This window comes from Chiloscyllium punctatum, chromosome 27 (genome assembly GCF_047496795.1).
Source record: "Chiloscyllium punctatum isolate Juve2018m chromosome 27, sChiPun1.3, whole genome shotgun sequence".
NCBI lineage: Eukaryota > Metazoa > Chordata > Chondrichthyes > Orectolobiformes > Hemiscylliidae > Chiloscyllium > Chiloscyllium punctatum.
Window position 1 is genome coordinate 26,923,696 of NC_092765.1, and position 14,602 is coordinate 26,938,297.

At 40.1% G+C, this 14,602-nt stretch overlaps 1 protein-coding gene across 2 annotated transcripts in view; it reads right to left on the reverse strand.

Moving 5' to 3' along the window:
- LOC140453575 (grainyhead-like protein 3 homolog) overlaps nt 1-14,299 on the reverse strand; it is a 102,139-nt gene extending 87,840 nt beyond the window's left edge. Inside the window, exons 1-2 of one of the 2 annotated variants that reach the window (XM_072548377.1) lie at nt 14,150-14,278; nt 9,223-9,294 (exon numbers count right to left, since the gene is read on the reverse strand). In XM_072548377.1, the coding sequence (XP_072404478.1) occupies nt 9,223-9,236 (14 nt within the window). In that variant the 5' untranslated portion in view covers nt 9,237-9,294; nt 14,150-14,278. Of the gene's footprint in view, nt 1-9,222; nt 9,295-14,149 lie in introns of both variants that reach the window. The other variant, XM_072548376.1, reaches the window with a different exon arrangement.
- Between the last annotated feature and the right edge of the window lie 303 nt (nt 14,300-14,602).

Here is a 14,602-nt window from a genome sequence, read left to right on the forward strand (position 1 = left end):
TGTTTTTGTATATATTTAATTCCTTTCCACTTTTTGTGATGAAATGAGAATGAATCTCATTTGGAACTTCTGATCCAAAATTTGTTTTGAAAAAATGAACTGCTACAGACAAAAAAAAATGTAACATAAAAGAAATGAATGTAAAATCAGTGCTTTCTGGCAAAGTCCTGCATGAGACCAATGGGATTTTGCACCTGTAAAGTGTCAGGAAAATAGCAAAAACAGGGAAAGGGACATAATAGGAAGAGAAAATGATTATTAGGCATGCAGGTGTGGATGCAGTGAAAGAGGCAAATGGCATACTGGCCTCTTTATAGTGAAAGGATTTGAATACAGGAGCTGGGATATCTGGCTGCAATTGGACAAGGCTTTGGTGAAATGACACCTGGAGTATTGTGTACTGTTCGGTCTCCTTATCTGAGGAAAGCTGTTCTGACTATGAAGGGAGTGCAACAAAAATTCACCTGACTGATTCCTGGGATGACAGGACTGATATACAAAGTGAGATTGGATCAGTTAAGACAATCTTCACAAGAGTTTAGAAGAGTGAGGGAAACCTATAAACTTCTGACAGAACTGTACAATGTTCCTGACAACTGCGGGTACAGAAGCAGGAGTAACAGTTTAAAGAGATAGGATACTGGAAAAGCGCAGTAGGTCAGGCAGCATCCAAGGAGCAGGAGAATCGACGTTTCGGGCATAAGCCCTTCTTCCTGCTCCTTGGATGCTGCCTGACCTGCTGCGCTTTTTCAGCAACACATTTTCAGTTCTGATCTCCAGCATCTGCAGTCCTCACTTTCTCCTTAAAGAGACAGGATAGGTCACTTTGGACTGAATTGAGGAGGAATTTACCCAACGATTAGTGAGCCTGTGAAATTCTCTGCCACAGGAAAGATTTGAGGCAAAAGCTTTGAATGTTTTCAAGGAGGAGTGACATACAGTCCTTCGGGCTAAATGGATCGGACAGGATTGAGGGAAAGAAGGAATAGGATATTGAGTTGGATGACCAGCCATGATCATCTTGGATAGTGGAGCAGGCTCAAAAGGCTGAATAGCCTCCTCCTGCTCTGATTATCGATTTTACAATTAGATGCTGATTACTTTGCCACCCCTCTGGAAAGATTTACCTCCTGCAGCCATTCTTGGTGTTTTGCCTTGCAGAAACATATAAAGAGAGTGTTTAGAAACTGACTGTGACCCTGAGTTGGCAAGTGCTAATTGAAGAAGTTATACAAATAGGAGAAGGTGTGCAAGTGAACTGAGGCACCCATGTGTACTATCCTGGATCTGAGAAGCTTGGGTTTTGTGAAGGTCACAGTCAGCCCTCAGGTGAAAAAAATATTCTTTGTCTGAGTGTTAGAAGACAGCTAGCCAGCAGCGAGTCAGTAGGTGACACTCTTACTCTGGGTGCTGCCAGCCTAGCATCATCCAAAAACAATAGGATTTCAACTAAACTGTAAAAGCCCAAAATCACAAAATTGACTGTTCAACTATCAATGTTTTCAAATCTACTCTTCATGAATGACCTAGAGAAACTTCTAATTAATATAATTAGATTAATATAACTTCTGACTTTTATCTTTTTTGCACCCACTTCATGCTAAGACCATTCTCTTGCTTACGAGGGAAAACATAGTTATATTGGCTCCTTTAAAGGTTTTTATCACAACTAACTGAATAGGAGATGAGTAAACAAGTGGAGGCAGCTCATCCCTCTGCACTAAGGAGTTCAATTATTTTGTTATCTGTCTAAAACCATAATAACTGAGAGAACTTCACCAGAAGTCTAGTTGTAACATTTGTACCTTTTAAGTCTAAAATGAATGAGTTCACATTTGTGCGCATTGAGATCTATTAGACACAGTTTTGTTTATTCACGTAATCTAATAATATCTTTTTATAATATGTTGTATTTATTTTCAGATAATGTTTAATTTATTATTTGTAAATTTCATATCTTCAAATAGAAATCAAAAATTGCATTTGATAAAGACAAGGGTACAAATATTAAGATAAAATGTTGGCAAATAAATGCTGACAAACTTTTCTTCACTTGTGTAAATTAACAGCACATATGCAGGTAGTAAAGTTCAATAGCTTTAATAGCTGTTGTTTAAACTTCACATCATCCTTCTTTCACCAGGATTACCTTGTCCCGCCCTGCCCTATACCCTTTTCCCTCATAGATACTCTCTTTAAGCGAGTTGATGTTATCTGGAACTGCGTTCTACATTCTCAAAATTCTGCATGAAAATCATCCTAAATTCGTTTTTTTCAATCTGTTTGTGGAAATCTCATGTTTATAATCTTGTTCTAGACTCACCCACATATAGAAAAAACTTGTTCATATTGAATTCTTTCAAACTTTGAAAGACTTAATCAAGTTCCTCATTCTCTTTTTTCAGAGAGTCAAACCTGTTCAATATTTCCTAATAGTTGAATCCTCTTAATACTGGCAACATGTTTGCAATTTTTTTTCTGCACTTTTTCCAGGACTTCAATGTTTTCTTTATAATATGGAGACCAGAACTTGCACATAGCATTCCAAGTGTGCTCTAGCCAAGGTTTGAAATAAATTTAACTTATCAATAATACTTCCACAAACAGGTTATCTATTAAAGAGTACTTACTGGACAGTATACAAGAATTTACTTCCAGTTAAAATTTACCTGCACAGCAATGTTCTTTACACTTACAAAGTAATTCACTGTGTGATATGATATTGTACTGTGTAAGAACAAGCATTATTAATCAAACTTTTATAAAATAGAAGCATTAATTGCATATCGTTCCCATATTGTTCAGTATGCAGTAAATACACTGTGCTGTAATTGTTTGTTCACCTCTGACAAATACATTACTGCGAGATTTCAGACAGGTTATACACAGACTTTACTACTGTCCTGATCTAGTGTACGTACATACATACCTTTTCTTGAGTGAGTTCGTGGGATCTTGAGTATCCTCTAGTGTTCAGTATCCCTGACTAAATAATACATTCGGCTTTCTGTTTTAACAGAACTATGTTTTGCTTCAAATCTTGCTGCTACTGATAATGCTGCAATAATGTGTGAACGTCATCTTTAATTTATTGAACCACATGCAGAACCACAACTCGCTCAAACATGACATGCCATTGTGGAAAATCTGTTTTCTTTCACTCCTACTACTTCCGTTTGAAGGAGGTAATTGGCCTGAAATTCTGAATCCCTCTGCTCTCATGTGTCAGGATCCCCCAAGTGTGGATCAGATCCCCCAATTTGTCTTGAGGACCTCAAAAAACAAAACCTAAGTGCTGGTTAACGAGTTCAATAAAAAACCCTGGCAGAAGCTGTGGGGAATGTAAGTGGGGAATGCTATGTACACACCAACAAGAAAATATGAACGATTTTAAACAGTGTCTTGAAGCTAATACAAAGACTAATACAAAGGTTTTAATAACTGATAACAATCTAAGCATACAATATAATGTGGAGATGCCAAAGTTGGACGGAGGTGGATAAAGTCAGAAATCACACAACGCCAGGTTATAGTCCAACTGGTTTATTTGAAATCACAAGCTTTTGGAGTATAGCTCCTTAGTCACCTGATGAAGGATCTACACTCTGAAAGCTTGTGATTTCAAATAAACCTGTTGGACTATAACCTGGTGTTGTGTGATTTCTGACTTTAAGCATACAACAGCAGTGCTTCATTATTAGGTTGAGCACATCTATGTCCATCTCATGGCCTAACTGCCTCATGCAAAAGAGGCACCAGCCCTAAAAACAGCAGCAAACAGGTGCCCTTTCATTGGTATTGCTTAGGTAAAGCCACTCACAGTGCTTTGTTAGAAAGGGCCTTTGCCCTGTAGCAGTTGGAAAAACAAAACCTTATTAAATTTTGAGTGCTTCACACATGTCGAAATCACATACGCAGACAATGCTATTTCATTTTAATGAGTGTCTTCAAGTTCCCAACACCCACTCAATAAGGAAGAAAACTATGTGCATAAAAAATTTGCCTCTGGCAAAATAGAGTTCTGCTGTCGACATTGGCAAGTGACAGCAGAGTGCCTTAAACTTGTTTAATTCAAATGGGGCTTGGTCTGACAATGTGACAAGTTATCTGTGATCACCTTGACTTACAACATCACAATAGAAACTAAGGAAACTAAACGTTTATTGACAATAGAGAGATTTTCCTAACCTTCTCTCCTCAACTCACGCAATCAAGTTCAAGCACATTACAACATAGAGCAGCTTTTTTTTCCCCAAAACACATCGGCTCTTTCTGTTTGTTGAATTTGGAATGAAGCAAAAGAATAGTAATTTCTTTCCTACAGAATTAATTTTGACCAAGGAAGCAAAATACTGTGGATGTTGGAAATCTGAAACAAATACAGAGAACACTAGAGATTCGCAGTTAGCCTGGCAGCATCATTTGGGAGTTCATGGCTCTGTTCCTCTGAGGGGTGGCTATCATTGACAGATTGCCACTCCACCCAAACTTCTTCCCAATTTGATGCTGCTCCACATCTTGCTCTGTCTTCTGAGCCAAGCTTTACCAGAAGAGTGAAGCCAAGAGTCCCTCAAAGGGCTCCATCATGGTTGGACAACACTGGGGAAAAGATAGGTTTGGAGGATAAAAAAGATAGGCAACAAGCAGCCATATGGTAAGTTTAAGGTCAGTTAGAGAATGAGAGTGGTGGTGGTGAGAGGATGAATCAATGAATGGATGGAATGGTAATGTGGGTTGGTAGGTGAGTTAAGTGAGTAAATGGGTAGGTGGGAAGAGTGGGTGAGCTAATAAGTGGGTCGGATGGCAAAGGCTGAAATGGTACATGGGGGAGATAAACAGAACGGCAGGTGGATGGGGTAGCAGGTGGGTGAGTTAGTAGATGGTTAGGGTGGTAGGTGATGGAGGAAGGTGGGTGAGGTGCTAGGTTGGTAGGATGGCAGGTGAAGGTGGCACAGAGTTGGGGTAGCATGTGGTGGAGGTGGTAATCAGATCACAGGTGTATTGACTGGTCAGGAGAGAAGTTGAGGGCTCAGTGGGGCAAGAGAACACCCAGATGTCAGGTGGTATTCAGAGGGTCAGAGCAGTAGTTGGGGGTACTAGAAAGGACAGGAGATAATGAGTGGGGAGGTATTTGGCATAGAAACTATAGCAGAAGTGTCAGTTCTTGAGTTACCCAGAAGTTAGACTTTTTTATCTGTTAAACATTTCAGGTAACTATTCAGGTAAGTATATCAGAACTGTCTGAAGTCTCCAAGTCTAACTCAAAGTTAACTGGGGACACTCCTACATAGGTCAGGGTGTCAAGAATTTCACAGCATTTGACGCTCATCTTCAGTCACACATTTGATCTTGGATGATCTGGAGACCAGAAGATTTTGGCCATTGTTTCAAGTCTATTTGCATAGAAGGTCAGAGGCTTGAAAGATCAGTCTGGATTTAGGTAGCTTGATGGGGGTTTCTCTCCAGTGGTCAGAGCACTGACAGGAAATCACCTTTCAGTTACCGTGGAGGATGCCAAACCATAAAGTGTCCCTCAGTACTGAAGTGGCTGCCCCCTGGAATTCAGGAACTTGGCAATGCAAGCTCCACTCTACAACTCTATGACCTGTCAAAAAGTTCCAAATGGACAGGAGCTCTTCACTGCTCCCCACTGCTATTAGTGAAGAGATGATGGCTAATGGGAATGCACCCACTAGAGTCTGGAATGCCAAGGGACCCCCAAGTCAAAGATAGGTGAGGGAAGAACAATAATCACATGGAGGTCAGAGATAAGGATTAGGGCACTGCGGCCCAGAATGCCAGAAAACAAGGGATCCTTCCATTTGTGATAGCCTCAGGAAATCTGTATGGATCTTATTTAATCCCTGAGCCAGCACAGAATTGTAGTGGGTTCATGGATAATGGGTGTCAATTGGCACATGGATGTGCTTAACTCACAACCCACCCTAGGCACCCACACCAGCCCTTTCTCTCTTCTGGTGTAATGAGGGGAGAGTTTGCCACTGTTGGTAGACTGTCATGAGTTTCGCCCAGGATTAAACAGGTCTGGATGCCATGGTTCTGCCATGATGGACTGCCATTCACTCAGTTGATTAACTCTGTTTATTTTTCCACACATTGTCGGAGAACATCAAGTATCTTCTGGTTTTATTTGAGTATGGAAGTTTGCCTCAAAAGTAGAATACCATGAGAAGAATATTAATGGTCTCAGCTTCTTTCTATACAAAACATATTTCCCATGCCTCTCCCTCAGCTCCAACGATAACACAGGTATTACCCTTTTAAAATATGTAATTGGCTAAAAACCACTTTGAGATGGCTTGGTGTTATGAATGGTGCTGTAAGAATGCATATTTTTTCTACCTTCTGTATTTTTCTTCTGACTCCAGGTTTTGCTGCATTTGTGATTTGGAGATGCTGGTGTTGGACTGGGGTGGACAAAGTTAAAATCACACGACACCAGGTTATAGTCCAACACATTTAATTGGCAGCACTAGCTTTCAGAGCGCTGCTCCTTCATCAGGTGGTTGTGGAGGACACAATTGTAAGACATTGAATTTATAGCAAAAGTTTACAGTGTGATGTAACTGAAGTTATAATTTGAGTACTCCACCTGATGAAGGAACGGTACTCCGAAAGTTAGTGCTTCTAATTTAACTTTGCTGCATTTGGGCTTCTGTTTTTGAGGAGTTACAAATGGTGCTGGACATTGTGCAATCATCAATGAACAACTCCACTATTGACTCGATGATGGAGGTCAAGAAGCTGAAGATACAGTAACAGAAATTGCTGCAAAGGCTCAGCAGATCTGGCAGTATCTGTGGAGAGAAATTAGAGTTACTGTTTCGGGTTCAGTGACCTTTCCTCATTTCTCTCCACAGATCCTGCCATCTTTTCCATCAATTTCTGGTTTTTATTTCTGATTTTCAGCATCGGCAGCTCTTTTTGCTTTTTATTTAAGAAGCTGAAGATGTTTGGGTCTTGGGCGTAACCCTGAGGACCTCCTTCAGTGATGGTCCTGGAGCTGAGATGACTGACCCTCAACAACGACAGTCAGCTTCCCTTGTGCAGGTATGACTCCAACCAGCGGAGAGACATCCCTCTAGTTCTATTAACTTCAGTTTTGCTCTGATTCCTTGATTCTACACCATAGCCTGGATGCCAATGTCAGTTACTCTGCACACTTCTGGAACTTAGCTCTCTGGTCCCTGTTTGAACTAAATCTGCTATGAGGCCAGGAGCTGAGTGGCCCTGGCAGAAGCCAGAATGAGTCTTAGTGATTAGGTTAATGCTGAGTAGGTGCTGCTTGACAGCACTGTTGATGATACTTTCCATAACTGTAATGATGATCAAGAGTGGACGAATGGGGTGGTAACTGGCCGGATTGGATTTGTGCTACATTTTGTGTGCAGAATGCACCTGGGCAATTTGCTACAATATTGGGGAAACGTCAGTGTTGTAGCTCCACTTCAACAGCTTGGCTAGGGTGTGGAAAGTTCTGAAACACATGTTTTCATTACTAATGTTGGAATGCTGTCAGGGCCCATAGCCTTTGCAGTATCGGGTACCACCACCAATTCTTTTAAATCACATGGAGTGAATGGAATTGGCTGAAGAATCAAATCTCTGATTGGAGGTGGCTGAGGTGAATCATCTATTCTCCACGTCTGGCTAAAGATTGCTGTGAATGCTTCAGTTTTATCTTCTGCATTGATGTGCTAGTCTCTCCCGTCAGTGAGGATGGGGATATTTGTGGAACATCCTTTTCAAGTGAGTTGTTTAATTATCTATCACCACTAACAATTGACTACAGAACATGGAATCACCCGTTGCTTGTGGAATCACTATAATGAACTGAGCTGCCTGACAGAATTCAATCTGAGCATCGATGTCCAAGTTATTACTGAACAGGTGCTGCTTGACAGCACTAATGATGGCATCATCCGTCATTTTACTGGTGATTGAGAGTAGGCTGATGGAATAGGAATTGGCTGGCTTACATTTGCCCTGCCTTTTGTTCATAGGACATACCTGGGCAATTTTCTACATTGTCAGATAGATGCCAGTGTTATAGCTGTACTGGAAAACTTTAGCCAGGTGCACAGCTGGTCTGGAGCACATGTTTTCAGCTTAACATATGAAGAATATTTGAGGACTCTGGGTCTATACCTGATGGAGTTTAGAACGATGAGGGGGGAATCTAATTGAAACTTAGAGAATACTGAATGGCCTGGACAGAATGGATGTTGGGAAGATGTTTCCATTAGTAGGAGAGACTAGCACCTGAAGGCACAGCCTCAGAGCAAAGAGAAGACCTGGTGAATCTATGGAATTCTTTGCCACAGGATGCTGTGGAGGTCGTGTCATTGAGTATATTTAAGACTGAGATAGATACGTTCTTGAATATCAAAGGAGATCAATGGTAATTGGAAAAGGTGGGAAAATGGGTTTGAGAAAATTAGCAGCCATGATCGAATGATGGAGCAGATTCCATGGCCTGAATGGCCTAATTTCTGCTGCTAAATGTTACGGTCTAATGGTCTTGCTATTGTTTAAATATTGTCAGGGCACACGATACTTGACGTATCCAAAGCTTTTAACTGTTTCTTAATATCATGTGGAGTGAATCGGATTGGCAGAAGACTGGGATCTATGATGCTGGGAACCACTGGTATAGGCCAAGGTGAATCATCCACGTTGCATTTATGACTGAAAATTGTTGGAATAGTTCAGCATTTTTTTCACACAGATGTGCTGGGTTCCCCTAATATTGAAGACGGGAGACTCCAACTCTAGTGAAATATTTAGTGGTTCACCACCATTCACAACTGGATATGACAGGACTGCAGAACATAAATCTGATCCATTGGCTGTGGGATTGCTCAGTCCTGTCTATCACATGCTGCTCAGTACACAAATAGTCCAGTTTTGTAGTGTCACCAGGTTGATAATTTCATTTTTGGTATTGCTTGGGTGCTGCTGCTGTCATACACTTCTACATTCTTCGTTGAACCAGGACTGATCCAGACTTTGTTACTATTGCACTTTGTGGTGGTCATTCCTATGGATTCTGTCCTGGACAGATGCATCTGTGGCTGGCAGGTTGGTGAAGATGAAATAAAATAGATTTGGATCCTTTACCATCTGATGCAGACCCATATTAGTAGTTATGTTCTTTAAGACTCAACCAGCTTGGTCAATATCGGTAGTGCTGAACCTCACCTGCTGACAGACATTCACATTCTCCACCCAAAGTTTGTTCTGTGCCTTTTCTACCTCCAAGTAGTGTTCAACCTGGAGGGATGAGGAGGGATGAATTGAAACCCATTTTCTTTAACCACTTTCCCTTCCCATCCCCACAATCCGCTCCCCCCCACCCCCCACCCATACACCCTTGAAGGTTTGCAAAAAGATTAATTGCCAAAGATCCTTTCCCTTATAACTAACTTTCTCCTAGAAGAAATGAATTTATGTTGCAAAATGAGACAATTTAACCAGGTCATCCTCTATTAACAAAAGACTATGTTTAATAATTACTGAATGAAAGATGAAATAATGATGTAACACATACACACAGATTAACAATGAAAATATATTCCAAAATATTCTAAGTTATATGAATTAGTCTTTAGTTCACTTGTGAAGTGTAAATCTTGGCTTTGAAGGTTCATTGACTTTCTTTTCTTCTGTTGTCTTTCCACAGGCTTTCTGACTGGAGTCTAGCACTCAGAGCAATGGATTATTTTACCTGCGATGCAGGGGTGACCATGGGATGGCTGTTTGACTGTAACTTTCATTACACATGAGTGCATGAACCCAAGCTGGTACACCAACCCACTTCAGACTGCAATTACATCTGCCCACCAGCACATTGACCAATGCTGACGCTAACTTTTAACCACTGACCTTGTATATTCTTGAAAGGGGAAAACACGACCTTGCAGTATCAAGAGTCATGGAGTCATAGAGATGTACAGCATGGAAACAGACCCTTCAGTCCAACCCGTCCATGCTGACCAGATATCCCAACCCAATCTAGTCCCATCGGTCAGCACCCAGCCCATATCCCTCCAAAACCTTCCTATTCATATACCCATCCAACTTGAGAGGGTTCAGAAAAGACTTACAAGGATGTTGTCAGGGTTGGAGGATCTGAGCTATAGGGAGAGGCTGAACAAGCTGCGGCTGTTTTCCCTGGAGCATCAGAGGCTGAGGGGTGATCTTATAGAGGTTTACAAAATCCTGAAGGGCATGGATAGGATAAAAAGGCAAAGTCTTTTTCCTGGGGTCGGGGAGTCCAGAACTAGAGGGCATAGGTTTAGGGTGAGAGGGGAAAGATATAAAAGAGACCTAAGGGGAAACTTTTTCATGCAGAGGGTGGTACGTGTATGGAATGAGCTGCCAGAGGATGTGGTGGAAGTTGGTACAATTGCAACATTTAAGAGGCATTTGGATGGGTATATGAATAGGAAGGGTTTGGAGGGATATGGGCTGGGTGCTGGCAGGTGGGACTAGATGGGATTGGGATATCTGATCGGCATGGATGGGTTGGACTGAAGAGTCTGTTTCCATGCTGTACATCTCTATGACTCTATGCCACTTCTCAGCCCATTGGCCCATCTGGTCCAGATCCTGTTGTAATCTGAGGTAACCCTCTTCGCTATCCAGTACACCTCCAATTTTGATGTCATCTGCATACTTACTACTGTACCTCTTATGACACAGCACCGATCCTTGTGGCACTCCACTGGTCATAGGCCTCCAGTCTGAAAAACAACCCTCCACCACCACCCTCTGTCTTCTACCTTTCAGCTAGTTCTGTATCCAATTGGCTAGTTCTCCTTGTATTCCATATGCAATAAGTTTCTTCGGCCTCTGCTGTAGACATTTTTGAAAATTTCTGTTTCTGAGCAGCGTCAGAAGGTGCGCAAGAGCCTATCATCCACCATTTTATTTGCTTCCAAACTTACCTGGATCCAAAAGATATTTCCTATGTGCAAAAGCTTTTACTCCAATCAATACTGAGTGATTTTCAGTTCAGTAATTTGACAAGCTATGGAGTTTGGTCTGGATTGAACTGCAACATTTAGCGAACAAGATTTTAAGAACACCTGTTTGTTGATGCATTGCTTGTATCGATGTGGTTCATAAATTGGACTCAATTCTTATTCTCATGACAAAGCCCTTTTTTTGTGAAAAATACCTTAATTATTTTCTCACCAATCTAGATATGTGTTGGAAGAGTTGTATGATTTCTAATTTGCTAACAATTTATACAGGCTGTACCTGCCTAACATCTCTCCCCCACCACTTTCTAAAAACACAATTTTACGAGATAAGTTGCATTTCTAATGGTGAGTCTGGGAGCAGACTAAAGAACAGGATGGTTGTATTCTACCAGACAGCAAGGCAATTAAGTGATTAGCACATCAAGATTTACAATGGGAAGAGCAGATGGCACAACAAAATACCCAACTGAAAATTCTCCTGATCTTTGTACTCTTGACAGCACAGACAGTGACACAGAAATGTGGGAGAGATAAATGCTGCTCTTTCTGCTCTTTGTCAAAGTTGTATACTTTCCAGGTATATGCACTTGGATATATTTTAATTTACCAGGGCACCCAGATCTGTCCTTACACTAAATTTCTACAGACTTCCTTCATTTAAATAATATTCTGGCATTTTTGTATTCTTAAAATGTGACAAACCCACATTTTCCCACATTATTATCCATCGGGAATTTGTTTCTTACTCATTTCATCTATCTTTATCTCTGGAAATTCTTTAAGTCTTTCTGACCTGTTATCAGCAAATTATCCCATCATCCTAATCATTAATGTAGATTGTAATTAGTGGACGCTCCTGCACTGATCCATTTGATGCTCTACTGGTTAGAATTTGCTGACCTCAAACAACATGCCCAAGCTCTCTGCTTCCTCGTACTAACTAATCGTCTATCCATGTTAAAATGCTACCCTGAACATCATGAGCTCTTATCTTGTGGAGTAACCTTATTACGCACATCTTATTGAAAGTCTCTTGGAACTCCAAACACACTCTATCTACATTAGCCATCCACCTGTTACTTCTCCACAGAACTCTAATATGATTTAGTCTAACATGATTTCCCTTTCACAAAACCATGTTGATTTTGTCTGATTTTGCTAAATGTCCTGGTATTACCTCCTTAATAATAGATTCAAGCATTTTTTTTTCTCAATGACAGATGTTAGGCTAAAATTGGCATTATTTCTTGATTAATAGGTACTGAAAACTGTCCCAGAATTTAACATGGTTCAGACAAAGGTTGAAGAGACTAAACTTTGAAATGATCAAAATTAACTAGAGTTTTAATGTCAACGGATTTATTTTTCTCTGATGTACAGTAGTAGAAATTAATTAATATTCAAATATTTCTAATATACATGATGGCTTAAGAGGTACATGACTTAGGGAAAGTTACTGTTTTGCTTTCTGCCTCCGCATAGCTGCAGTACTGTATGGACCTCTCAATATGATTTGATGTAGCTAAACACAACTCCTCTCCAATAAAGCCACATAAATCTCTCTATGGTTTCCTTGCTATCTGACACATATGGTGTCAATCTCATGCACCCCATGATGGAGGAGGTCTCAAATATGTTTTTTAAAAAAAGACTGTTTTACCAAAAAACACAAAACATTGCTGTTCAAACATTCAGTGTCAGCTAAAGCAAATGCCTTAAAGGGACACTTACCTATTGACAACGACTATCTGCTTTGATCATCAATGTCTCAATGACAACCTCAGTCCATGTCCCTGTTATTTCCTTATCATTGAATACCAATCCCAAGCCAATGGAAAATACACGTTCTGTTCAGATTCACAACTGCTCCAAAGTAAAACATTAGGCATCATGGCACAGTTAGATATGCACCAGGACACTTTAGACCACACATTGTTTTAGACGCATTAAAGAATTCAGCAATGTTTTTATTGCAGATTGGTTGTTTTCGTCCAATGTCCTAATGTTTTCCATGATGTGAATTTATTTTCTAACCTCTTACTGCTCAGATTTGCCTGCTGCCTTTCTTTATTTTGTTTAGCAGCTAGGTTGCAAAATGAAAGTACAACAGCCTATATCAAACATACAGGTGCTGTAGAAGAGACTTCAGACTTAAGAGAGTTAGCATGACATTTCATATTTGTGGCATTGCATAATACCTATTCCGAAATAAACACATTTAATTACATTTTCATGAATATATAGTATGCAATGTAAGCCATTTAGTACAGCTGAAACAACAGCAGATACAAATTATATATATGCTATCTATTTAAGGGATTCAATGTAATCCCAGAGAACAAAAAATAAAACTCCAGTCTCTGAATGCAAAGTCTATACTCAGCAAGATAATTGTATCTGACAAGAGTGGGGTGATAATCTCTTTTGCATCTAAATAGAGTCTAAATAGTGTTCTAGATTGGACAGTGAGTCAGGCCAACACAATGTCCAGGTAAAAAGAAACTTACTATGGAAAACATTCTGGTGCACAGTCCTGCTGCAATGAAATCAATTAGTTGCCTTGTGCACTATCAGTCACAGAAATGAATGAGAAGAAATGTTTTCCAATTTTGAAGCACATTCTGGAACATGATTATCAAGTTAGATCATGAATGATCTGTCAGTGGATAGTAACTCAGATCATTCACATACCTGGAGTAAATATAAGATCAAGTATAAACTTGTCCAATTTCCCTGTAAATTCTCCTTTTTGACATTTCAATTCTAATCACTATTGCTAACATAGAACTAAAGATTTGCTGAAGTTGTAGCTGCAAGATGCTCTGATGTTATCACGTGGTCAGATTTAACCTTTCAATTATATCATTCAGGTTTCTTACAATGGCAAAGAAGGAAGATGACAGCCTGAGGAACGAAACAGTTGTGAGAAAACTCTAGTGACTTTCAATCCTTCTGCTCAGAAGCAAAAAGACACACCAAAGACCCATCAAACAGCAGCAGAAACTGAGCACCCATCTTTTGTGGAAAGTTAGCAGATAGTTTAAATTGGCACATGTACTCCTTATCCAAGAGCAAAGTAGCATCTCAGAAGAAAGTAACATTAACTGATGACACTTATCTCTGCCAGAGCAGTCACTTACCCAAGCTCTTTGGACATAGTCTATCTCTTCACAGTCACCTTCACAAGTGATATATTTTTTATAACAGTTGCTGTTACTCTCCCAGGTCAAAAAAACATCCAGGTGGTTTTGTGTGATATTTCTAGTTAAAAGCTAACCGTGTCAGTGATGGATCTCTATTTATTTCCCTTAAGGTTCACTGCAGGAATTTTGCTGACAGGTAGATTCTCCTGCCTTGTTTCTGATTGGTCTCCACAGATAGAGGTACGCCTGCAGGTGAGTCAGACAGGTGTACAATAACAGGTGCAACAGCTTAACTCCTTCACCACTAGATTCTTTGAGAATTTACCTTCCCAGACTTTTGTATACTATATATTTACAAAAAAGAAGAATGAAAAATTTGCATTTCTATAGTGCATTTCCAGGACTTCAAATCCCTAAAGCGTTTTACAGAAGATTTCTTCCTCTTAAAGA